The following is a 26,968-nucleotide window of genomic DNA, read 5'->3' on the forward strand; positions in this document are numbered from 1 at the left end:
GTTCTCCCATCTTTGTGACGTATGTCGGGTCGGGGATTTGAGAAAAACGACGAGAGAATCGATAGGACATGCATAGTAATATGTTGTTGGGGGAAACTAATTGTGTTGTCTTTGACAAGGGTGTTGTGTAGTCGTGAACTCGAGGATCGAGAGTTGCTAAGTTGGGTTGTGAATTGCTAAGCGAACGAGGTGGGCTTTCTTTTCAAACCTCTTTATTTTTCCGAAAAATATTATGTGGAGATACAAGGGTGGTTTAACTGTTATGTCATGCCATGGACTGTTTTTGTTATGAGATTGTGTGCCTGATGCCTAGTTCGTATGAGTTTACTCCGTTAGGCTATATGGCTGTATTGTGAAACGAATTCGGGTCCGAGTAGGGCCGTAAACCCTATCGGGCTGTGTACACTGGTGGGATCGTGAGCCGTCCTTGCAAGTCGGCCGGTCTCGTGGGCGAATAGTGTGGCCACACTTTCGTCGCACTGTGATTGTGATTGTTGGATTGATGTGAAAAGTGGGGAGAATATTTGACTGGCCAGTCTATGAAACATTTTTGTGTTCTCGTGATATTTTCTTTACTGCGTATAAAACTCGAGATCACTGGTATGGATGACATAACTTGATAAATGTTTTCGGCATGAGCCCATTGAGTACAACAAGTACTCAGCCCTGCAATTTCTTTTAAAAATTTTGCAGGTTGAGCGAGATGTTGCGGTGGATGTTGAGCTGGCTAAAGACCTTAGGATACGTTGTGTCGTCATACATAGGCGTGATCCTTGACTCTCTTTGAACCTTATTTATCCGCTGCTATGTTTTAAATTGTGTCTTAAGACCTTAATCTTTATGTTTTTGTGTCTGAACATGTATGGTGGTGATGAGTTTTAAACAAGTTTTACGTTGCATTTTAAAAATGGTATTCTTCGAGATTTAAGTTTAATGCTTGTTTTACTTAAATTTTTAATTGATGTATTTCTTAAGTCTAACTTTTCCGTTGTCCTTTTTAAAAGTATTCTTTTTATCTTATGTCCTTTCAAAAAAAAAAATAAAACCTTAAAATCTTTAAGTTAGGTTGTTTTCCTTTCTTTAATTCAATTAAGTTGTTCTTTTAAATTGTAATCCATGCATGTCGGTCACGATCGCCGCGTTTGTGGTACCCCTTGTATGGGCGGTCGTGACAGAGTGGTATCAGAGCTTTGTTCTTTCGCTCTGGTCCGAGAGTCTTCTTTCACTTTAAGTCTAAGTTAGTGAACCCTCATTGACTAGAAGTGTCACGAAGGCTCAACATCCAAAGCATCACGCTCAACCAAGGAAAGTGAGGTATGTTTTAAGTTGTTGATGAAATGTGTGAACGATGTATAAAATCGACGATATGATGAGGATGTTTTGGGCAAAAGAATGCATGAGCATGTAATTATGTGATGATGTGAGGTTATTTTCATGTTGAAATTCGAGAATAAATGATATGATGACATACATATGTTGAATGTGAGCATGATGATTTAAACGCGTGTATTATGGGTGAAAACAATATGAGCATGAATTGAGAAGATGATTTAAGCACGTGTTGTATGTGCGAATATGATATTGGTATAGTATGATTATGTGGGACATGAGCAAGATTGGTATGATGACTTAAGTATGTGCTATGTGTGTGAAAGTGTTATGACGTAAGCATGTGATTATGGGAAGATGGTGTGTTTTACATGAAAGATGGAAATTAATGAGTTGTTTTGAGAATGTTGAAATTTTTTTTGAGAAAAGATGAGTAATCTAAAAATGTTGTCTCAAACATATATGTGAAGTGCATGAGTGTTTTGGTTGGAATGCAAATGTGTTATGAGTTTTGCAATATTAATGACTAGTTGTTCTAGTGGGAAAAATATTTATGTTGTGGAAAGTTGTTGGAACTTTAAAAAAAAAAAAAAAAATCTTTGAACTTTAAATGTAAATATGTTAGTTCTTTCTTTTGAGAAAATTAATTGATCAATGGAAATTGTTGTGTTTATTGTTCAAAAAAAAAAAATAAAAAAATAAAAATGAGTTTTGCAAAAAAAAAAAAAAAATTACTTCGTTTGGAAAATTGAGCTGTGGAAGTGTGATGTTATGTATGTTATGAGGTGCGAGGTATGATGTGTTATTCTATGGAATGTTTTATACGAATGATGAAAGTCGATGCGAAACTACGATTTAGTTTGAGTCAACTTTTACTTTAAAAGTGAGATGTGGAAAAAAAAAAATTTTGGAAAGTGTGAAAGTGTAAAGAAATTTTGTTTCAAAAGTTTTGAATATGATGTGAAGTTCGAAAGTGTTTTGCTATGGGATGTGAAAATGTGGTTTGTTTACCTTGAGGTATGAATGACGTAAATTGAAGTAGACGATGATCTATGATATGATGAATTGTGTTGTGAACTTAGAGGACCTAAAATATAAGCCTAGTTGACCACGTGAATCATAGTTCTAAGTTGAAAACTTAACAATTGCTTTTCCGAGCAATGAAACGTACGAGAATATGAGAGTTTAGGCAAACGCTTAAGTCAAGGTGCGAGACAAGAAGAACTGATGCTGAGAGATATTTTTCATGCAACGACGAGCGATCATACTCGCGATTTAAATTAGTATAGTTTAATCTTGCGTAAGTGGAAGCACGATGGAGGTGATCTCCATACCCTGCTAAGGAGCACGAGGATGATAACCATGTCCTACGAGGATAGTCATTATGACAGGCAAAGAATTTTATGAAGATATGGATTTCAACTATCGTTATTAGTGGCAATGACACGAAGAATCTCAGCGTGAAATCCACAGTTCTTAGAGCGATGTTACCAGTTTCGGCTTGCGAAAGATGAACAAGGAGGTGCGACTTTAATAGCTGGAACAAACTTTTCTAATCAACAGTTCTTACTTGGATTATAAGAAGTTATCTTTTAGGACCTTTCAAATAGCCGTGAGCCATTGTCTATTTAACAGCTTGTTTCATTCACCCCTTGCAAGTGATGTATATTGTTTCTTTTCCTCCATTGAGTCATAACTCACTTTTAGTTCTTGGAAAGTGGTGTTGCCTTCATAACTTTGGACACTTGGATTGATTGTAGTCTTCTTTGACCTATTATTTATACGGATCATATTTTGACTTTGTGAGCCTTTGCTATTGACCTTCATTCCTAAGATTGCTTGCAGTTATGTCCTTCAATACGATCACGTTTCGTAGACATGTTTTTCTGTGGGATATTTCTCTTGGAACTTTTGTTCAACTTTTATTTTGTCACCATGTCTGTGTCAAGTTCTTTCTTACAGAGTGAAATTCTTTTTGGTTCAGTTCATGTATCCTTTCCGTAATAGAATCTTTCTTTCTACAAAATGAAGTTAAGGCCTACATTTTGTTCCTTGCCTTAACAAACTTAATCCACTTGATTTTTGTTTTCAATAGCCCATTTGACTTTGATTGCCTTTCACAAACTTATGAACCCGTGAATCTATCATTCCATATTAAGATTTTCGTTGAACCATGATCTGTACTGCTTTGTGACAACTGCCTACATTTCTCAATCCTTACACAACCAATCCTATTTTATCCTCAACTCTTTAAGTAATTATCCATTGATGTGTGGACCTTCCAAATTTGGTCGAACAACTGAATTATCTTTTGGTAGCCTACTATGAGAATTGACATTTATTTGATTTCATCCCATATTCATGACCTATCGTATGTTCTTTCAAGCTCCGTGGGGATGATCAAAACCAATTGTTATATTTCAAAATCGGTTCATATCCAAGTTAAGATTGTTTGACTAAAGTTTGTGTTAGGGGAGTTAAGAGTAGTAGCTCAACTTTTGTACGTTATGCCTTTGGAGAACGTAGACATAATCTTTGGAATGGATTGGCTTACCGAGTACCATGCCACGATTTACTGCAAGGAGAGACAGATTTCTTTTCAAGCCCCGGGCAAAGAGCCGACTATCTTGTATGGGATCTCCATGAACCGACGAACCTCCATAATCTCCGCATTGCAAGCAACTACGATGATAAGGAAAGGACGTCCGGCGTATCTGGTGTACTTGAATGGGGAGGAAAAGAAGGATTTGAAAGTGGAAGACGTGGCAGTAGTGCGAGATTTTCCCGAGGTGTTTCCAGAAGCTTTGCCAGGACCGCCACCCGACAGACAGGTGGAGTTTACTTTTGATTTGGAACCAGGGTCGGCGCCAGTATCGAAAGCACCATACCGAATGGCCTCTAAGGAGTTGGCCGAGTTGAAGGTTCAGTTGCAGGAACTGTTAGACTTGGGTTTCATTCGACCCAGTGTGTCACCATGGGGAGCACCAGTTTTGTTCGTTAAGAAGAAGGATGGGACGATGAGGATGTGCATCGACTATCGCGAGCTTAACAAGATGACCTTGAAGAATAAGTACCCACTGCCAAGGATTGACGACTTGTTTGACCAACTTCGAGGAGCGGGCGTATTCTCGAAAATGGATTTGAGATCAGGGTATCATCAACTAAAGGTCCGGCGAGAGGATGTGCCTAAGACTGCTTTTCGCACTCGTTATGGCCATTATGAATTCGTCGTGATGCCATTTGGGCTGACCAACGCCCCAGCCGTTTTCATGGACTTGATGAACCGAGTTTTCCACGAGTATCTTGACAAGTTTGTGTTAGTCTTCATCGACGACGTGTTGGTATACTCGAAGAACGAAGAGGAGCATGGACAGCACCTGTTCGTGTTGGAAACGTTGCAAAGGGAGAAACTTTATGCCAAGTTTAGTAAGTGTGAGTTTTGGTTAACTCGAGTGAACTTCCTTGGTCATATTGTGACGGCAAACGGAATTCAAGTAGACCCAGCAAAGGTCGAGGCCGTACAGAATTGGAAATCGCCGAAAACGCCAAGTGAAATCCGCAGTTTCTTGGGATTGGCGGGATATTATCGACGATTCATCGAGGGATTCTCTAAGATTGCGAGACCGATGAAGCAATACTAAAGAAAGGAATTAAGGTGGTTTGGACGCCAGAGTGTGAGGCGAGTTTCCAACTATTGAAGGAGAAATTGACTACAGCACCAGTCCTAGCGGTACCAGAACCCGACAAGGACTCTGCCGTCTATACGGACGCGTCGAAAGTAGGACTAGGATGTGTGTTAATGCAAGATGGGAAGGTGATAGCATATGCTTCCCGACAGCTGAGACCGAATGAGTTGAATTTTCCGACGCATGATTTGGAGTTAGCAGCAGTGGTGCATGCACTGAAAATTTGGAGACATCATCTCGATGGAAAGAGATGCGAAATCTACACCGATCACAAGAGTCTTAAGTACTTCTTCGAGCAGAAGGAGCTAAACATGCGACAACGACGTTGGTTAGAGATCGTGAAAGACTATGACTGCGGTATTAATTACCATCCGGGCAAGGCGAACGTGGTCGCCGATGCTTTGAGTAGGAAGAACCAACCTCAACTGGCTTATTTCCTAACGCAAGAGGAAGCGTTGATTCACGAGTTCGACAAGATGAGTTTGGAGATAGTGAAAGCGCCCGAGACAGTGGGTACAAGATTGGCGACGCTAGTGATTGAGCCAGATTTGAAGACCAAGCTCATAGAAGCCCAGCGACGTGATGGAAAGTTGGAGGAGTTACGTGCGAAGGTGAGAGCCGAGAAGCTTGATCATTACCGTGAGGAGGCAGATAATGCTTTGACGTATGATGGACGATTATGTGTGCCGAGCGAGGAGGCGCTAAAGGATGAGATTTTGAGTGAAGCGCACGACACGCCTTACACTGCACACCCCGGAAGCACGAAGATGTATCGGGATTTGAAGCAACGGTTTTGGTGGAATGGGATGAAAGGGGATGTAGCGTCATATGTGGAACGATGTCTAGCATGCCAACAAGTGAAGGCCTTACACCAACGGCCATATGGGAAGTTACAACCGCTCGAAATTCCCGAATGGAAGTGGGAGCATCTAGCTATGGATTTCGTGACGGGTTTGCCAAAGTCACAGAAGGGCAACACTGCGTTTTGGGTGATCATTGATCGACTTACTAAGAGCGCACACTTCTTACCGATGAAAATTTACTTATGGCGCGGACAAGTTAGCTAAACTCTACGTGAACGAGATTGTGCGATTGCATGGAGTGCCAAAGACCATTGTATCCGACCGCGATACGAAGTTTACCTCAAAGTTTTGGATGAGTTTGCAACGCGAATTGGGTACACAACTGAACTTCAGCACTGCTTATCACCCGCAATCGGATGGGCAATCAGAGAGGACGATGCAGACATTTGAAGATATGTTGCGAGCAGTTGTCTTAGATCGAGGGGAAAGTTGGGAAACAGTTCTACCATTGGTTGAATTCGCCTACAACAATAGCTATCAAGCGACGATCGATATGGCTCCGTATGAAGCCTTGTACGGCAGGAAGTGTCAATCCCTACTTTATTGGGATGAAGTCGGCGAGAGGAAGATGTTAGGGCCCGATGCTATAAAGGAGATGACTGAAATTGTGCATCAAATCCGCGCAAGGATCAAGGAAGCTCAAGATAGACAGAAGTCGTATGCGGACGTGCGTCGAACGGAAATCAAATTCGACGTTGGTGACAAAGTGTTCTTGAAAGTATCCCCGACGAGAGGAGTTGTGAGATTTAGAGTAAAGGGCAAGCTGAAACCGCGTTTTGTGGGACCGTACGAGATCATCGACGAAGTAGGTCATGTGGCATATCGTTTGGCGTTACCTCCCAGCTTTGGGAACGTGCACAACGTGTTCCACGTGTCGCAGTTGCGCAAGTACGTGTTCGACCCCAAACATGTGATTCACCAAGAGGAAGTGATCCTAACCCCCGACATGAGCTACGAGGAAAGGTCCGAAGCAATCCCAGATCGGAAGGTACAAGAGCTACGGAACAAGACGATAGCGTCCGTGAAGGTGTTGTGGAAGCACCATGGTCCCGAGGAAGCTACGTGGGAGTTAGAAGATAAGATGAAAGAAAAGTTTCCCGAGCTGTTTGTGTGAGACGATCAAATTTCAGGACGAAATTTCTGTTTAGAGGGGAAGGATGTAACATCCCAAACTTTTGTGACTCCTTTTTATAGGTCGTTTGATTTTTTTTAAATTTTGGAATTGTGAAACTTTGCTTCTATGTGATTGAAGTGACTTTGCGTCGAATAAATTATCGTGTTTAATGTGAATGATGAGCTTGAGTTTTATATTTTTCCAATGAGGGGAAATAATTAATAGGATCATGCATTTATCCTTTCTCGAGTCGATTCATTGATATTTTCGGCCATTCCTAATTATTGAAATAGTACTTCTTTCGTGGATTTAATTAATTGTTTTGGGATACTTATCCAAATTAAATCCAAACCAAATGACCCCTAAATTGTACTACATGAAATTTGAACTCCATTTTATTTTCCTTGGGAGTTTTCGAAAATCTCCTATAGGGGAAAGAATTATTTTCATTTGATTTAATTGGTGCTTTATTGACTCCCTTCCTTTGAATTTAATCCAATTAAACCATGTTATAATTTATTTCTTCACCCAAAATAAATAGAGAGTTGGGATATTTCCTTGGCTATTTGAGCCTAATTTTTTTCGGCCCCCTCCAATAAATTTTGGAGAATATTTTATTTGTTTCCTAATTTGTGGAATCCCTTTTTATTCAAATAAATTCTCATGTCTAATTAATTGGGGATGTGGGGATGTGAATATTTTCTTCTACTTTTCTTTCATGTCACACGCCTCCTTTGCATTATTTTTCCTTGTGGGAATTTAATTAATTGTTGTCTATTTTTATGGGAGCCTTTTTCCTAAAGAAATTACCTAATTTAAATCCTATTCTATTTAATTGGGGATTTAAATAATTTCCTTGTGCAAAGTCCTTGAAATTTTCATCCACTACCCTATTATTTCCTACTTGGAGATTTAATTTATTTTTTCCCTTATATTCATTATTTTTATTTGCTAAATTATGAATATAATCTCCAAGAAAATACCAAATAAATTCCTTGTTGTGTACATGGAATTTTCGAAATTCCCTCACCTCCCACAAGCCTAATTTATTCTTTTAATTGTGGGATTTTTATTCATTAGCCTATATTTTAATTCTCCACAATTTATTTATTTAATTTACCTATGGATTAAACCTAGCAAATAAATACCAATTTATCAAACCCTAGCCCCCATTCTCCACAAATTTTCGCCACTTTCACTCTCTCCCTCTCCCACACGTTTTTTTCATCTTCTCCCACTCTCCCATCTCCAAAAATCTTCCATTAAAGCTTATTCTTGCAACCATTGAAAGTATCTTCAAGAATCTCCAACGAATCGCTTCGTTCTTCGTTTCTACCGATTCGTTTTGTGTCAAAGAAGGTATATTGCTCACTTTTTCTCATCCTATCCATTTTGACCATGTTCTTGAGTCCTACATGCATGTAGAGGGTGTAGATCCAATAGATCGCAAGTTTTAACGGGAGGGAAAGTGTGTTTCGTAAGAACTTGTTTGGTTTTGCGTTGTTGATTGAAATCATGTGTGTTGGATTGAATTAATTAGTGAATAATATGAGTTGTATGCAAATATGTGTATGAGGAACGTGTAAGCATGATTTGGTGTTTTCGAGCATGGAAAATCGGTGGTTGTGTTGTGGAAGTTTTAAAAACCCTATTTTCGAATTTGAACCAGAAATCTGTAGTACACGACCAGTGACTTATGATCTGTATTCGACCCATCAAACGAACGAATTTTGCTACGAAATATTTACTGAGTAAACTTCAACGTGTTTTCTGTGTCTCGTGTGAATTTCAGCCTGTTTTATCGAAAAATGAATTTTTAATAAATTTTTGAAGTTGACTGCGCAAATCTGCCAGAAACGTGAGTTCTCGCCATGAATGTTTCGTTTTCTGTTTGACTGACCAAATGACCTCCGATCGATGTGATTCTTAAACTATATGAAAATTTGAAGTGTCTTCTGTGTTGTGTTAAATTTTCAGCCTTTTTGGGCATCGTATGAATTTATGGTGAATTCTTCAAATGAACTGCGCAATACTGTCAGAAATTGTATGTTCCGACCAGAGAGTTCAATATGTGATATGACTGACTAAATGACGTGATTTCGATATGAAAATTTTCATGAATGAACTTGAATGTGTCCTCTGTATCGTGACCAAAATTTAGCATGTTTTGAGGTCGGGTGAGTTTAAAGTGATTTTTACAAAACGGTCGCGCATTTCTACCAGTTTTCTACCTTGATTAAATGACACTTTTTCTCAAGTTTAAAAGTATTGTATGATGCATGTATGTCCAAGGAATGTGTCTAAATGATGTGATCACGTGTGATAAATTGAAATGTGTTACGATGCGTTCTCCCATCTTTGTGACGTATGTCGGGTCGGGGATTTGAGAAAAACGACGAGAGAATCGATAGGACATGCATAGTAATATGTTGTTGGGGGAAACTAATTGTGTTGTCTTTGACAAGGGTGTTGTGTAGTCGTGAACTCGAGGATCGAGAGTTGCTAAGTTGGGTTGTGAATTGCTAAGCGAACGAGGTGGGCTTTCTTTTCAAACCTCTTTATTTTTCCGAAAAATATTATGTGGAGATACAAGGGTGGTTTAACTGTTATGTCATGCCATGGACTGTTTTTGTTATGAGATTGTGTGCCTGATGCCTAGTTCGTATGAGTTTACTCCGTTAGGCTATATGGCTGTATTGTGAAACGAATTCGGGTCCGAGTAGGGCCGTAAACCCTATCGGGCTGTGTACACTGGTGGGATCGTGAGCCGTCCTTGCAAGTCGGCCGGTCTCGTGGGCGAATAGTGTGGCCACACTTTCGTCGCACTGTGATTGTGATTGTTGGATTGATGTGAAAAGTGGGGAGAATATTTGACTGACCAGTCTATGAAACATTTTTGTGTTCTCGTGATATTTTCTTTACTGCGTATAAAACTCGAGATCACTGGTATGGATGACATAACTTGATAAATGTTTTCGGCATGAGCCCATTGAGTACAACAAGTACTCAGCCCTGCAATTTCTTTTAAAAATTTTGCAGGTTGAGCGAGATGTTGCGGTGGATGTTGAGCTGGCTAAAGACCTTAGGATACGTTGTGTCGTCATACATAGGCGTGATCCTTGACTCTCTTTGAACCTTATTTATCCGCTGCTATGTTTTAAATTGTGTCTTAAGACCTTAATCTTTATGTTTTTGTGTCTGAACATGTATGGTGGTGATGAGTTTTAAACAAGTTTTACGTTGCATTTTAAAAATGGTATTCTTCGAGATTTAAGTTTAATGCTTGTTTTACTTAAATTTTTAATTGATGTATTTCTTAAGTCTAACTTTTCCGTTGTCCTTTTTAAAAGTATTCTTTTTATCTTATGTCCTTTCAAAAAAAAAAATAAAACCTTAAAATCTTTAAGTTAGGTTGTTTTCCTTTCTTTAATTCAATTAAGTTGTTCTTTTAAATTGTAATCCATGCATGTCGGTCACGATCGCCGCGTTTGTGGTACCCCTTGTATGGGCGGTCGTGACATATAGTCTGCGAGTATACAATTAGCCTACATCTAAGGCCATTAAAGTCTACGTCTCAATCATATCCCATTCATCATCACATCCAACATGCCTCGTTTCAAAACATTTTACCTTCTTTCTTGTTGAGCGCGGCGAGACGGAATGTTGAGCCTTCAATGTATACTCTTTTAGCCAAGTGAAACGAGTCTAGACTAGATTGAATAAAAGACTCTCGGTCCAGAGCGGAAGGAAAAATTACTCTGATACCATTCTGTCACGACCGCACTCCCTAAGGATAGGAAGCACGGTGGGTCGCGACTAATGGGGGAATTAAGAAGCGGGGAAGAAAGGGGAAACAATCAAGGGGTACGACATGTAGATCAAAAGACGAAACTTTATTATCAAATTATAGTCTGAGATCACGAAGCAACATAGTTTGAATGAAAATAGTTCAACAAATTAAGGAAACATAAGAGTTTTAAAACTTGACGCAGCGGAAGCAATCGAGAGTTAGCTACTACTATGTATGAAGACACAATAGCAACCGGATCATTTATTGAATACTTTCTTTGTCCAAATGCTCAACATCCTCCGTCCCCCATCCACGCTCAACCTGCACATAGAGAAAACATATCCAGGGGCTGAGTACTTGATGCACTCAGTGAACTCATGCCCAAAATACATTTCATCAATAAAGTTATGTCAAGCCACCGTTCAGTGAAACTCCGGTTTTACTTTAAAAAATGCCGAGAAACACTAAAATCATTTCCATAAAAAGGTGCATGCGCATGCAAACATCATCGTCATCCTCCATCATGTACCATATCTGAACCATCATGTGAAACGAGAATGTGGCCACAAACTCGATCACTGGACCGGCCGACCACAAAGGACGGCTCACGATCCCCATCTAGACGTCTCCAAACCGAACCGGCCCGGATGAACCGGCCCGGAACCGTCGCCGGCGGTTCCGAACCGGAACCGGAACCGTCACCGGCGGTTCGAACCGGAACCGGAACCGCCGGAACCGCCGGGCCGGTTCCGGTTCCTCATTTTATGCAAACCGTAACCGGCAGGTCGGAACCGCCGGTTCCGGCGAAACCGGCGGTTCCGAACCGGCGGTTCGGCGGTTTCCGACACAATTTCAGGCCTACTCCCTAGCCTTTTCACAATTTCAGGGTTAAACCGGCGGTTCCGGGCCTAAACCGGCGGTTTCCCACCGCAATTTTCAAAATTTGAAAATTCAAACGGTCCGTAAACCGCCGGTTCCACCGAAAACCGGCGGTTTCGGCGGCGAACCGGCGGTTTCGGTGTTATTTTTCAAAATTTGATTTTTTTTTTTAAATTTTTAATCACAATTTTCCCCTATAAATACCCCCTCCTCTTCCATTTCTACTCACCCCATTCTTGTGTTAATAAGAATTTCTCTCTCAATCTCAATTTCTCTATTCTCCATCCTCATTCTCTCAAGTTGTGTACGTTGTTTGCGCTCATAATTTACTCACGTTGTTCTTGTTCACGTTATCATATAGTCATATTCACATAAACACTACTATCTATTCTCTACTTCCAATTTCCATAATATCATGTCTTCATCTCGTCGTGGTGGTGATCGGGGCAAGGGCATTGCTCAAGATCAAAGTGACTCTCGGCGTCGTCGTGCCCCTTCTAGAGCACAAGTTGCGGAGGAGGTGGGAAGGCGAGCCACTCTTCGATTACAAGTAAGTTCTAAACTTCTAAATTAAATGTTTTACTATGTTAATATGTTATAATAAGTTTTAATATGTTAGTAGTTTTTTAATATGTTTTATTATGTTATATGATATAAGTTTTAATATGTTAGTAAGTTTTAATATGTTTTAATATGTTATATGATAAGTCTTTAATTTGAGAGCACCATTTGGTATACTTGCTCGGAAGAAGAGTAGGCGCCAATACTTCCGATCAAGCCAAATAGGTAAGCAAGGTAAGAGAACTACGTGGACTTTGATTCCAAAATGCAATTGAGCATTGAGGATACGTAGGCATCTCAACTTATATTTCAACTTAAATTTTAAATTTAAGTTTAAATTTAAGTTGAGCTCAAGTCCTTTTCCTTTATTTCTTTTTTCTCCCCTTTATTTCGAATATGTAATTTTGTAAATTGTAATGAAGACTTTAAGTCTTTTGTAATTTATAATTTTGAAGTTGTAATTTCTAATTTTTATGTTGTAATTTGTAAATTTTAACTTGTAATTTGTAATTTTAAAGTTGTAATTTGTAATTTTGAAGTAATTTGTATCAATAAAATTACATTTGTACATCGCTTCATTCTAATGTTATTTACGCAAGTTTTTTTACATTTTAAACTTGAATTACAATTTATAAAATGCAAAAAAAAAAAAAAAATCGGATAAACCGCCGAACCGCCGAACCGGCCCGGAACCGGGTAACAACCGACGGTTAGGCCGGTTCAAGTGAACCGGCGGTTCACGGTTCATAAACCGGAACCGTGCGGTCTTCGACGGGCCGGTTCCGGTTCCAACAAATCTTGAACCGGAACCGCCGGTTCCGAACCGTGAACCGGCGGTTCACGAACCGTGGTGACGTCTATCCCCATCAGTGCACTAGTCTGAGTAGGGACTCACTCCCTAGTCAGACCCGAATTCGTTAACCATCAAAGTCTAGTAGGACATTATCCTAGTAGACAATCAGATAGGCAATTCAAAACATAAAATACGGCATGACATAACAGTTAAACCACCCTTATCTCACCATATACATATCATTGCAAATAAAGAGTTTAAGTAATAAAGCCCACCTCAAAAGATTAGTAGTTTCCTTAACAAACTTCTTGATCCGACTTTAACTAGCGTGCGAACCATCTTTTGAGAAAATTAAAGTGCACATCAATCTCAAGAAAGAAAACATTTAGAATGCATGCACTCTAATTAACGTCTTTTATCTCGTTTCTCGGTTTTCATGCATTTTCGATTATTCGGCGCCCGCCCAAGGTGTCGCGGGCGACGCCTGTCGGCCGCTTACTCTCGTTCTTTCCTCCGTTGGCTCCTCGTATTTTCCATGACGTCGGAATAATTTCCAAAAATTAATTAAGCACATAATTAATTTATCTCAACTATTTTCCTTCGCCATAATTTTATTTCGGACTTGGGATAATATTATTCATGCTTCAAAATATGTTGAAATTAATTAAATAATTCCCCACAATTAATTTATTGGCCCAAGGATTTAAAAGTTGTCCATTACAAAACTCTTCCATAATTAAAAGGCCCATCCTTATTCCTCCAATTAACTTGGAAGCCCCAAATCAATTAAAGAGGACCCAACATCCCAATTTTAATTATTAAGGCCCAATTCTTTTAAAGAAAAAACAAGGTCCAAAGTTCATTACCCCACGTCTCTCTCTCCCCTTCTATCTTCTTCTCTCTCTCCTTTCTTCTCTTTTGCTTTCAATTCCAGACGCCTACTCCTTCTCACCACACAATCGACGGCTCCAACTTCCGCCGAGGAATCCGACTTCAATTCTCCGCCCGCGCCATCGCGTTGACTGTCGTTCGCCGCTGACGTCGCCGCCGCTGTGTCGTCGCTGCTGCTGTACCGGGAGCGATGCCGCTGCCCGTCAATCTGCCGATTCGCCGCCGTGAGACACTTCCGTCGTCGTTGCTACTGCTCCGGGCTTCTGTTCGCCGGCACGCTGCTGTCGCAGAGAGGTCCAGCCGCCGGAGCAGTCAACCCCTGCTGTTGCCGCCGCCCCGAACAGACACTGCGCAGCCCCGAACAACTCCGAACAGCTCCGAAACGTCCCGAAAGCTAAGTTCTCGTACTCAAATTATGTTCTTTTCGCATCGATTTTTATTTTGCCGAGGGAAAGTTCATTTGGAAAAGTTTGATCTATTGTTGATTGGTGTATGATGTACACTATGAAAACATGAGTTGCAAATTGGGAAGGGATTAAACCTCAAACCGTTTGAAGGAAAGTGGTGCCAGGTCCGAAAGAGAGAGCTCCTTGGATTTGGAACTTTCGATTTCTTGGCTTGTTATGAGATTGAAGCAAAACAGGGCAGTGGCTTTCCTCAAACTCTCGGCTCTCCCTCTCTCTCTGTGTGATTTTTGCTTGAAAATGTTGAAGTGGAAGGGTAGGAGAGGAGATACATGAAGACATTAATTTAGTACTTAAAAAGTACGGGCGTTACACGAATCCAGGAGGACGAAAGGGTTGGAATGCATAGAGAGAACTTTTGGAGGGCTTTGGCTGCTGCCACGCAACATGAGGGTCGAGTTTTAAACTATTAGGCCTGGGAAATAAAATCTAGTCTATGCTAACTACCAGATCTGGAGAATTGAAAGTACGTAAAACGTAAATGCATGCATGATTTGTATCAAACAGTAATTTGAGAGTATTCGCAAAATTCATGGGTCAAGTAAAAGAGTTTCCAAAATTAACCAAACACAAGGCAAACAAAAGTAAACAGCAAAACAGATTACTCGAATTAGCTACTGACAGAAAGCTGCGATTAACAAACTAAAGCAGTACGATTACAACTACCGATCGACTTCATCTTCTCCAACAAACAAGCACTGAATGAAAAGAGCAGACATAAAAAAACAGAGCATACCTCAAATCAAACGCCGAACACTTCAATTAAACTGAAAGATATCAGATCTAAACTACCGGACTAAGTAAACAAGCGGTAACAGAGTTTTCCATGCAGATCTGAACACACGTATTTCAGATTCGAACGATTAACAGAAATCTAAGCTAGATCTACCAGAATCAACACCAAACAAATTAGATCCACCATTCTCAACATCATCCCAACTCCGATCCAACCTCAATTCGGAAATCCAACTCCGATCAACACCAATCTCAGCTCCGATCAACAAAACAATTGCGAAAAATACCCAAAGCAGAAATCAGAGCAGTAAACGACAGAATCAAATGAAAACAGAAATTTAAACTAGATTAAACATAAACTGAAATGAGTCACAAAGCAATCGCCGAATTTCTGGCAAGGAAATCGGCAAGGAAAGAGTACGTGCAGAAAGTAAATTGTTTCTTCACTCCTTCTCGGAGTGGTGTTACACCTTCAGCTGAACAAAAACAACCACCACTAACTACCCCAAATCTCCATGGAACCAAGTGCGCGAGTGAGTGTGTGAATAGTGAGCCCAAAAAATACTAAGGAAAATTCTCTAACATCGTGTCCTCCCTTTTCTTTGTAAGCTTCCTGGTATTTATAGGCGTGGCTCAAATCCCTAGGGCAACGGTCATCTTGATTTGACGATTGTACCCTCTCGGAATTCGCTCATTTTCTTCACTTTTCTTCTCTATTCTCTCTGCCCTGGTAATCGTCTTTCATTCCTAGGTTTGGCAAATTTTTCACGCACCTGGACTTATAAATGCATGTTAGCACCTTAGAAATCACAGAATTCGTACGTAAAATAGATGCATGAAACGAGCCTTATCACACGCCAAACCGAGAGCACTACCGGGGCGTATCTCGTCTTGCGGAAAGAGGGCTTTCCTCGACTCGGCTAAGTTTGATTTATTGTTTTGATTTCATTGTATTTTTTTTCAGTTTTTCAGTTCTTCCTTCTTGGGTTGTATTACGCCCGGTTCTGTGTATCTCTTGTAATTCCAGTCATTATCCCACAACATGTTTATGTTTTCAGCAGTTTTTACATTGATCAGTGTTAGGTTTTTTGTGTTTTAGCACAATTTGTTTTGGTCAATTTTGTTTTCCTCTATGTTCTGTATTGAAAATTGCAATGTAATTTATTGATATTATATTTTTATAATGTTTAAATATGACTGTTGCTATTGAATATCAAGGCCTGATGAAGTGTAAAGGATCTGGATCCAGGTTGCCTACGGCGAAAAAGGCTGCAGCTAAACCTCCTAGACGATGTGGAAAATGCCATAAAATAGTTAATCATGATCAAGGAATTGCGGCAAAGAGAAGATTAAAAAACAGAAATAAAGTAGTTCCTATCATTGTGGTTTTTGTTTATTGGCATATATAATTCCATGTTTTGGATATTCCTTAGCATTCTTGATTCCATGTTGGTATGGAAGAATAATAATCTCAAACTTATGTTCTGAATGTTATCTCATTTTATTTTACATATAGTATTAAGTCTGTTCAAAACATTTCGTGTTGCTTACATTTTCAATTATATGTAAACGAATGAACATCAATACAACTTTATAAATTTTCAACAGAACTATTTGGAATTCTCAAAAAATGGTGTATAAATTCTCAACATAACTATTCGGAATTCTCAATAAATCGTGTATAATTTCTCAACATAGCTATATGGAATTCATAAATCGTGTATAATTTCTCAACATAACTATTTGGAATTCTCAATAAATCGTGTATAATTTCTCAACATAACTATTAGTAATTCTCAATAATTGGCCTATCCACATTCTCAATATAACTATTAGTAATTCTCAATAATTGGCCTATACACATTCTCAATATAGCTGTGGATAACAAAATAATATCAAAACAAAGTTGAAACAATACCAAATCATGTACTTAATATTTTTTAGATGAGTTTGAGAAGTAATCATGTACTTCTTAATATTTTATAGATGAGTTCTGATACGGGAGAGGATCCCCTGCTGTGCACAAATCACAGCAGGGCCTGCTGCCCCATACACCACCATTTTATATTATTATTTTTTTTATAAAAAAAAAATAAAAATTTAATATTTTAAAATTGTTTGTGAGGGGCAGCAGGGCCCTGCTGTGATTTGTGCACAGCAGGGGATCCTCTCCCGTTCTGATACTTCTCAATACTGACAAAAGGTACACACACGTAAGGATCTACCTATGTAATGATGATAACTAGGCATGCACAACGGTTCCGAACCGGCGGTTCACGGTTCATCATATGCATGAACCGGAACCGGCCCGCCAAGGGTCCCGGCGGTTCCAGTTTCGGTTAAAAAAACCGCCGGTTCATGAGGCGGTTCAAAACCGTCGGTTTTTTGCATGAACCGCCGGTTCCGATTCATGAACCGGCGGTTCAACCGAAATTTTAAAAAAGTTATTTATTTATAAAAAGTGATTTTTATATTTAAAAACAATTTTTACAAATAAATGAATACAAGAAATTCATAATATCCCATATATATTTGATGGACTTGCGAATTTATGAAACCATTCTTGGTTGTTTCTCTTTTAAAGAGACATCCTTGAATGTTTTATGTTTCACTTTCGATGTGGGACAATGTCATTCTTGGTTGTTTCTCTTTTATAGAGACACCCTTGAATGTTATATGTTTCACTTTCGATGTGGGACAAAACTATTCTTGGTTGTTTCTCTTTGTTAGAGACATCCTTGAATGTTTTATGTTTCACTTTCGATGTGGGACAAAATATGTTGAAGTATTTTCTTTTATAACTACATGTTTAGAGCATTCATTCATCTTTTTCCAATGTGGGATACAAAATTTTCTTTTGTCTTCTACTTTTCTTCATGTTTTGTATAATATATAAACAAAATTATTATTCAAATATATTCTTGATTGATAAAAATAAATAATTATTGAGAAATATGATTTGTATATAGAAAATATTTATTTGTATAATAATTATTGTTAGGTTTATACAATTTGTATAAGAATTATTCTTTTAGTGTGGATAATATTATTTATTAGTTAACATATACATAAATTTATAAACATAAGCAAATCAGTAATGATAAAGAACTAATGAATAATAGTTTATGTAAAAATATTTGTTATTAATTTATATTAATAGAAGATAGAGTATTAATATAGACGAAGAATGATGGGCGATCTATCATATACTTATAAATAATGACTTTTATCCCACATTTAAAGAAAGAGTAACACATCCAGGAATGTATAACTATAAAAAAGAATAATACAATACACTCTCTTCCAATTTAAATGCTCAAGTACAATATTAAGTATTGATATTTTAAAAATCAGAAGGTTTAACTTGAAGTAGTGTTTTATTAATTTTTATAAATAAAATGTATTCATTATAAGTTGTAATTTTTAGTCTTATTTAAATTTATTATCAATAAAATTGTAATTTTCACCTTATTGTTTGAAATTTGTTTAAGCACATTTTATACATAATAAAGACTAAAAAGCAAAAAAAAAATACTCCGTACTTAAAGTTGGATTTGATTTTTGAAATGCCAATACTTGGATGAGAGTATATTGGATTTGATTTAATTTGGAAGAGAGTATATTGCATTATTCTCTTTTATAGTTACAAATTCTTGGATGTGTTACTCTTTCTTTCAATGTGGCATAAAAGTCATTATTTGTAGGTTTATAATAAATCGTCCATCATTCTTCGTCTATATTAATACTCTATCTTCTATTATTATAATTTAACAACAAATATTATTACATAAACTATTATTCATTAGTTATTTATCATTAATGATTTGCTTATGTTTACAAATTTATGTATATCTTAACTAATAAATAAAATTATACACATTGAAAGAATAATTCTTATACAAATTGTATAAACCTAACAATAATTATTATACAAATAAATATTTTCTATATACAAATCATATTTCTCAATAATTCTTTATTTTTATCAAGCAATAATATATTTGAATAATAATTTTGTTTATATATCATACAAAACATGAAGAAAAGTAGAAGTCAAAAGAAAGTTTTGTATCCCACATTGGAAAAAGATGAATGAATGCTCTAAACATGTAGTTATAAAAGAAAATACTTCAACATATATTGTCTCACATCGAAAGTGAAACATAAAACATTCAAGGTTGTCTCTATAAAAGAGAAACAACCAAGAATGATTTTGTCCCATATCGAAAGTGAAACATAAAACATTCAAGGATGTCTCTATAAAAGAGAAACAACCAAGAATGGTTTGTGGGAAAACGTCTGACTTTCTTCTCCCATGAAGATTGTCAACTCTCCCTTTTTCACGTTTATATTTTCCTCAACAGTGGTAAGGAAGGGACGTCCTAGCAGTAGGGGGACTCCCTTTTCTTCTTCCATGTCCAAGACCATAAAGTCAACGGGAAAAATAAATTCCCCGACCTTAATCAGTAGGTCTTCCACGGTGACCTCTGGATATGCGACAGATCTATCTGCCATCTGTAGTGTGGCTGAGGTGGGCTTCAAAGTACCGATGTTAAGTTGCTTGAACACTGATAGTGGCATTAGATTAATGCTCGCGCCTAGATCGCAGAGAGCATTCTCCACCTTATAGCCCCCAATGAGGCAGTCGACAGTGAAACTTCCAGGATCCTTCAGCTTGGCAGGCAGTTTCCTTTGCAGCAGAGCGCTGCAATTTTCAGTTAGATTAATAGTGTCTACCTGCCCCCAACTGGTCTTCTGGGCTATCACCTCCTTCAGAAACTTCCCATACTTCGGCATCTGCTGTAATGCCTCATTCAGTGGGATGTTCATGTGCATCTTCCTGAATATATCTAGGAATCGAGCAAACTGCTCATCCTTCTTTGTCTTCTACTTCAGTGCTTCAGGTAAGGGCACCTTCACTCCAGAAGTGCCTCCAATGTCTCTCTGTTCAGTTATCTTGCTCTTCAGTTTCTCTGCCACGGCAGCCTTAGGCCCAACAATAGCGTCCTTCGTGGTCTCAGGCAGAGATGGGCCTTCATACGTCTTGCCATTCCTCAGATGGATGGCCATACATCCTTTCGAATTCTTATTTAGCTGGCCTGGGAACTGTCCAGGCTTGTGGTTCATACTCACAGCCTGAGCAATCTTGCTCAGTTGTGTGTCTACGATCTTCAGATGAGTGACTATACTTTGCACATCTTTCTCAACTTTCTCCATCCTTTGATTGTTCTGCTCCATGAGCTTGTTGGACTGTAGCATGAAAGACTTGAGTATGTCTTCCGTGGTCATCTTCTTCGGATCATTAACCACTCCATCAGTAACTGTGAACCCTGAGGGTGGTTGCAGAGTATTATTGGGGTTCCCATAAGAGAGATTGGGATGCCCTTTGTTCCCAAACTGATTATATCCTCCCCCCTGAAAGTTGGGGCGGTGATTATTGTAGTACTGGTTGTTGCCCCCTTGATTCACATAGTTCACGTCCTCCATATTTCCTTGGGGTCCTTGAGACGGTTGCCTCATTGCCATGCAGTCAAATTTCATAGTCAGCGCATCCAGCATGTCGGATAGGGCGCTCATAGGATCATGATCTGTAGTAGACGCTACCCTATACACCTTACTCCTTTCGTTGCTCCATCCTTCGTCATTAGATGCAAGCTCTTATATTACTTCCATGGCTTCATTCACTCCTTTCTTGAGAAAATTACCGCCTGAGCTCAAGTTCAACTCCCTTTGTGCTTCAGGCACACATCCCTTGAAAAATGTAATGACTTGGACTGTCGGGGTTAACCCATGGTTGGGACACCGTTTCATCAAAGATTTAAACCTCCCCCATGCGTCTCTGATATTCTCTGTAGGAGTCATCTGAAAGGAAATGATCTCGTGTTGTCTCTTTATAGCTTCACTAGGGGGGTAGAATTTCTCCAAGAATTTTTCCACCATAGCATCCCATGTTCTAATTGATCCTGGCTCCAAAATCTCTAACCAGTCCTTTGCTGAACCTCTAAAGAGAAAGGAAACAGCCTTAGTCGAACCTGCTCATCTGTCACTCCATTCATCTTTGTTGTGTTGCAAATCTAAATGAACTTGGTGATATGCTTGTTGGGGTCATCTGTGGATTTACCCCTAAAAGCAATGTTCTCCGCCATCTGGATTAGTCCTCTTTTCATCTCAAAAGTATTGGCTGCGATGTTGCTATGGACCGTTGGATTTGCCTGCCCTTGGTATACACATTGATTCTGCACAAGCACAGGTGGTCCACGGTTGACCTGTTGACGCAACTCCTCCAGCTGTCGTAGAAGCTCAGCATAATTGGGCGGAGGGGGTGGTGGACCGTTGTTACCCTCTTCGTACTCCATCAGACTAGGAGAAACGGGATCAAACAGAATATGGTCCTGAACTGGTGATCGGATGGGTGAAAGGTCCCTTTGAACTGAGGATGCTCCTATGCGGTTAGGCGAAGAAGCTTGAATTTTCTGTGTGAGTCTCCTATAGGCGTTCCTCTTCCGGTCTGTTGCTTCGATCTCCGGATCGAAAGGTTCTAGAGGCAAGCCTTTGGAACGTGTGTGCATACACCTGAACAAGAAACACAAATGTGAGAACTAAAAAAAATTAAAAATAAAATTAATAGAAACATAAAGCAGTAAAATCTGAAGTAGTAATCTTGATTATTATCACGATATCAAGCTATATAACACAAAATTGTCCCCGGCAACGGCGCCAAAAACTTGACTCAACTTTATTTTACCCAAATAATACCCGCAAGTGTACGGGGTTATCGTAGCAAATAGCAAGCAAGAGTATATCGTATTCTACAGAGATAATTAAGTGGCAACCTAAGTACCACGAACTAATTTCAACTACTATCCAGACGATCAGAAATTTTGGTTTTAAAACAAACACTACTGGAAACAAGTAAATGCAGAGATTAAAATAGAACACTTAAACAAGAAAGCAATTAAGCAGGTTGTGTAAGATGATGGAGAGATATGCAGAATTCAAGGATCCGATGCACAACTCATAGCCTAACCCAATTAACACCGATTTACCATTTAAAGTCTCCAGAATTGTTGAATCAATCACAATTGTAGATTAAACCTCCTCCCGAGGTGAGAAATCTGTAGATTAGGTGTAATAAGTGAAGTCCCCTTCTAAATCTTAGACCTAACTCCCAAAAGTTTGATTAGATTAAAGATCACACTCATAATCTCAACTCTCCCGAGTTTTATTGAATTAATGTGTGAATTATTCCTCTTTCAAGATTAAATATTTCATCTCCCGATTACTCTAAGAAATCCTACACTCTCAATTGGTGATCAAGCAATTGATAGGAAAAAGCACAAGAATAATTCAAACAATTGCAAGAACAAGATAAAACGAAATCAATTGGATTAAAACTATGAATCAATGCATCTTCACCAAGAATCCCACATAAAAGGTTTAGTTACTCATGTTCAAAGTAGAAAACAAACAAAAACTAAGGGAAACAACGGAATTCATGATACGGATTACAATTGGCGAAGGAATCGAAGCTTGAACATCCAATCTTCTTCCAAGAGTGCTTCCTAGAGAGAGAGTGTGTGTGTGTGTGTTTTTTGAGGCTGGGAGAGAATGCCTTTCGTTGCCCTAGCTCTTGCCTCTTATTTTTTCTCCAAAAAATCGCATCTGGAATTAAAAAATCGTCAGATTGACGGACCCGGCCGGGTGGAATTATTGAACTGAGTATTCACCCGGCCGGGTGAAACTCTCTGGAGTCTTCATGAACAAAACTGGGGACAGGGCCGGGTGGAATTATTCAACATAAAATCCACCCGGTCGGGTAGCACTCCCGGCAGTCGCGCGCGGCTTTTGTAGATCGGCCATATCTCTCTCATCCGAACTCCGATTGGGGTGTGTGAGGTACCCACGCAAAGCTATTTCGATGATGAAGACAATGATAGTCTCGAAATATGATTTAGACCTCATCTTGATAGGAATATTAACGTTTGAAGCAGACCCCAGCCTCGTCTTGGCTCATTTTGACCCTTTTTTTACCTATTTTAACTTCAAACACTAGATAAACTCATCAAAGCACCTTTATAGTGAAATATGGACATAAACTCAAAGATAATGCAATGAAAGCACACAAAAGATCATGTTTAATGTCCAATAAAACAGTTAAAATCTGAGTTTATCACCCGTTCCTCGGGAGACATAGGAGACGTTTTGCTCCCGTCCATTCCTTAGAAAATGTTCGAAGACATTTGGCACACATTGGTCCCAAGGGTCGGGAGACATGACGGATATTCGACTCCCATCCGTGGCATGGGAAATGTCGGGAGACATTTCTCACCCGTTCGTGCCTTTAAAACGTCGGGAGATATTTCGCTCCCGTTAGTGCCTTAGAATATGTCGGGAGACATATGGCACACATCTGTGCCGTGGGAAATGTCGGGAGCAAATTTTGCACCCGTTAGTCTCCTTTTCGTCGAGAGACATGGGCTCTCATCCGTGCATTGGGAAATGTCAGTAGACGTTTTGCACCCTTACATCCCATGTGAGATATCGGAAGAAATTTTGCACACGTCTGTCTCTTAGGAGATGTCGGGAGCAAATTTTGCACCCGTCGGTCTCCCGTTCGTCGGGAGACATGGGGAGACATTTGGCTCCCGTTCAGATGTCGGGAGAAAGATGAAGCCACCAACCAAGAAGCTTGGTGGAGCCAAATTTATCAAACATGCCAAAGGCAACATAGCCGTCGTGGTAACTGAAAAAGTCAACCACGTCGAGAACAAAGGTGGTTGGTATATCGACACGGGCGTCACTGCCCACATGTGTGCTGATAGAAGTAAGTTCTACAATTACAAGACTTTTGAGGGGAGGAAGCTCAACATGGGGAACCAAGCCTCGTCCAAATATGTCGACTTTGGAGATGTGGTCCTCAAGATGACGTCCGACGAGACAATCACTCTAAGAAAATGCTACATGTCCCGGACATACGCAAGAACATAGTTTCTGGATCAATACTTATAAATAGGGGTTTAAACTTGTATTTGTGTCTGATAAGTTCTTTGTATATAAGTTTGGAAAACCCATCGGAAAATGTTATGTAACCGATGGTTCTTTTTAAACTACGTGTATCGGCTATTCGTCGCGTTGAAAAGCCATTGGCAAATAATGAAAATGCAAATACTTCCTCCTATTTGTGGCATTATAGATTAGGACATGTGAATTCTAATGCTATAAGTTTAGTAAACTTGAATTTACTAATGACAAAAGAAGTCAATACCCAAAACAAATGTGAGACTTGTCTTGAGGCGAAAATGACTACATTATCGTTTCATTCTATTGAACGAAACATGAAACCCCTTGAAAATTCAAATTGATGGATGTGATTTAAAATTCGTGCAAACTAGAAGTGGTATAAAATACTTTATCACTTTCATAGATGATTGCACAAGATGTTGCTATCTTTATTTCTAAAGAAGTAAATATGAAGCAATTGAAGTGTTCAAAATTATAAGAACGAAGTCGAGAATCAACTTGGATTTTAAATCAAAATGGTTCAAAGTGATAGATGAGGCAAATACTTAGCCCCGTTTGTGGAATTATGCAACACAAGTTATATAATTCTTCAAACGGTTGCACCATATTCACCACAATCTATTGGTGCTACAGAACGCAAGAAACTGAACTCTTAAAGAGATGATAAATGCGTTACTGATTAGTTCAGGGATGCCCCAGAACATGTGGGGGGAAACTGTTTTGACAGCTAACTACGTCCTAAACAAAATCTCACTTAGAAGTAAGGATGTTACTCCTTATGAGTTGTGGAAGAGAAGGAAGTCATCCTACAAATACCTCAAAGTGTGGGGGTGTTTGACAAATGTGATGGTTCCTCTGCCGAAAGAAGTTACAATCGGTCCTAACACGGGTGATTGCATCTTTATTGAGTATGCACTCAATAGGAGTGCTTATCGATTTGTTGTCTACAAGTCTGAAATGTAGTATTTCTTGAAAAATATATTTCCTCGCAAAGATAAGGAAAATGTTGCGTCCAATTCTGAGATGAGAATTGAGGATGAAGCCATTAGTTTTGAATCAGCGGATGAAGAGCCAGAATCGCACAAGCGAACAAGACCCGATCCAAACGATACAATACTAAGACGTTGTAGTAGGGTCAGTACACCAAAGACAGTTGGTCATTACTATATTGCTTTTATGTTGGATGAAGAACTAACATCGATAAAAGTAGCCTTTGCTGGCCCAGACGGGCTGCATTAACGAGAAACTGTTCAAAGCGAAATTGATTCCATTTTGCTAAACCACACTTAGGTGTTGGTTGATCTACCTGAAGGTGCTAAACCTTTAGGATGCAAATGAGTCCTTAAAAGCACGTTTAAGGCCGTTGGAACAGTTGATAAGTATAGATGGTGACTTAAGATGAAATCTATATGGAACAGCCTGAAGGTTTTGTAGTACCTGGACAAGAGAGAAAGGTTTGCAAACTGGTTAAGTCCTTCTATGGATTGAAACGAGCGTCGTTGCTTGAAATTTGATAGTGTGATCTTATAAAATGAATTTAAAATCAACGAATGTGACAAATGTATCTGCATTAAGAACACTGATAATGGATACGTTATAGTGTGTCTCTACGTTGATGATATGCTAATCATGGGTAGTAACACCTAAGTGATTAACTATACGGAATTCATGTTAAAGAGAAACTTTGACATGAAGGATATTGGTCTAGCCGATGTGATTTTTGGAATGAAAAATTCTAATTCAAAGAAATTATCTTGACATAATCTCATTATGTTGAGAAATTACTAAAGAGATTCAACGCCTATGATGACATGTCGGCTGAGACACCTATAGAGCTCAATGTTCACTTGAGCAAGAACAAGGGCGAGCCTGTTGCCCAAGAAGATTATGCATAGGTCATTGGGTGCATTACGTATTTGCCTAATTCTACTAGACTTGACATTGTTTGCGTAGTAAACAAGTTGAGTCTTTACACGAGCAATTCAAGCAAGGAGCATTGGAAAGCTCTTGTAAGAGTTTTGAGGTACTTGAAATATACTCAAAATCATGGGCTATAATTCTCGATATACCCCGGTACTTGAAGGGTACTGTGATGCGAACTGGATATCCGACAACAAAGACTCACTTTGAACAAGTGGATATGTCTTTACTATTGGGGGGTACTGTCTCGTGGAAATCCACGAAACAGACATGTATAGCCCGATCAACCATGGAATCGGAATTCATAGCTTTAGATAAAGCTAGTGAGGAAGCCAAGTGGCTTAAGAAATTCCTTGATGATATTCTATGGTGGTCTAAGTCGGTGCCTCCAGTGTTGATTCATTGTGATAGCTAAGCTGCTATAGGAAGGGCAAATAATGGCTTTTACAATGGTAAGTCTCGACATACTCATCGACGACATAATACCATGAGACATTTGATCACAACAGAGGTGATTACATTTGACTATGTGAAGTCATTGGGTAATCTAGCGGATCCGCTAACCATATGATTAAATCATGATCAAATGAATAAATTGTTAGAGGGAATGGGTTTAAAATCTACAAACTAAAGAATTGTCATAATGGTAACCCAACCATGATGACTGGAGATCCCAAGAACTTGGTTCAATGAGAAAACTAAGCTATGAGAGTTCGTATGAAACACCCATCTATATCTATTCCCTAGAGAGCAATAGAGTGTTGAAAAACTTTCCTAGTGGTGAGGTTAAGTCTATGACTTTTAATGATCCCTAAAGAATCTCGTTGAGATGAAGTTCTCAAGGAGACCAAGTATGGCAAGATACTTAACGAAGAATCACCTATGTAAGTGTGAAGTGGGGCCGCTTCAAACAATACACATA

General features: G+C 39.0%; 1 protein-coding gene across 1 annotated transcript; it reads right to left on the reverse strand.

Moving 5' to 3' along the window:
* Nucleotides 1-16,318: 16,318 nt before the first annotated feature.
* LOC121776842 lies at nt 16,319-19,941 on the reverse strand. The gene is made up of 2 exons (XM_042174005.1): nt 19,410-19,941; nt 16,319-16,389 (listed from the first exon to the last, which is right to left on the reverse strand). The coding sequence occupies exons 1-2, from the start codon at nt 19,939-19,941 to the stop codon at nt 16,319-16,321; spliced, it is 603 nt and encodes a 200-aa protein (XP_042029939.1).
* Nucleotides 19,942-26,968: the final 7,027 nt, after the last annotated feature.

Source organism: Salvia splendens, chromosome 2 (genome assembly GCF_004379255.2).
Source record: "Salvia splendens isolate huo1 chromosome 2, SspV2, whole genome shotgun sequence".
NCBI lineage: Eukaryota > Viridiplantae > Streptophyta > Magnoliopsida > Lamiales > Lamiaceae > Salvia > Salvia splendens.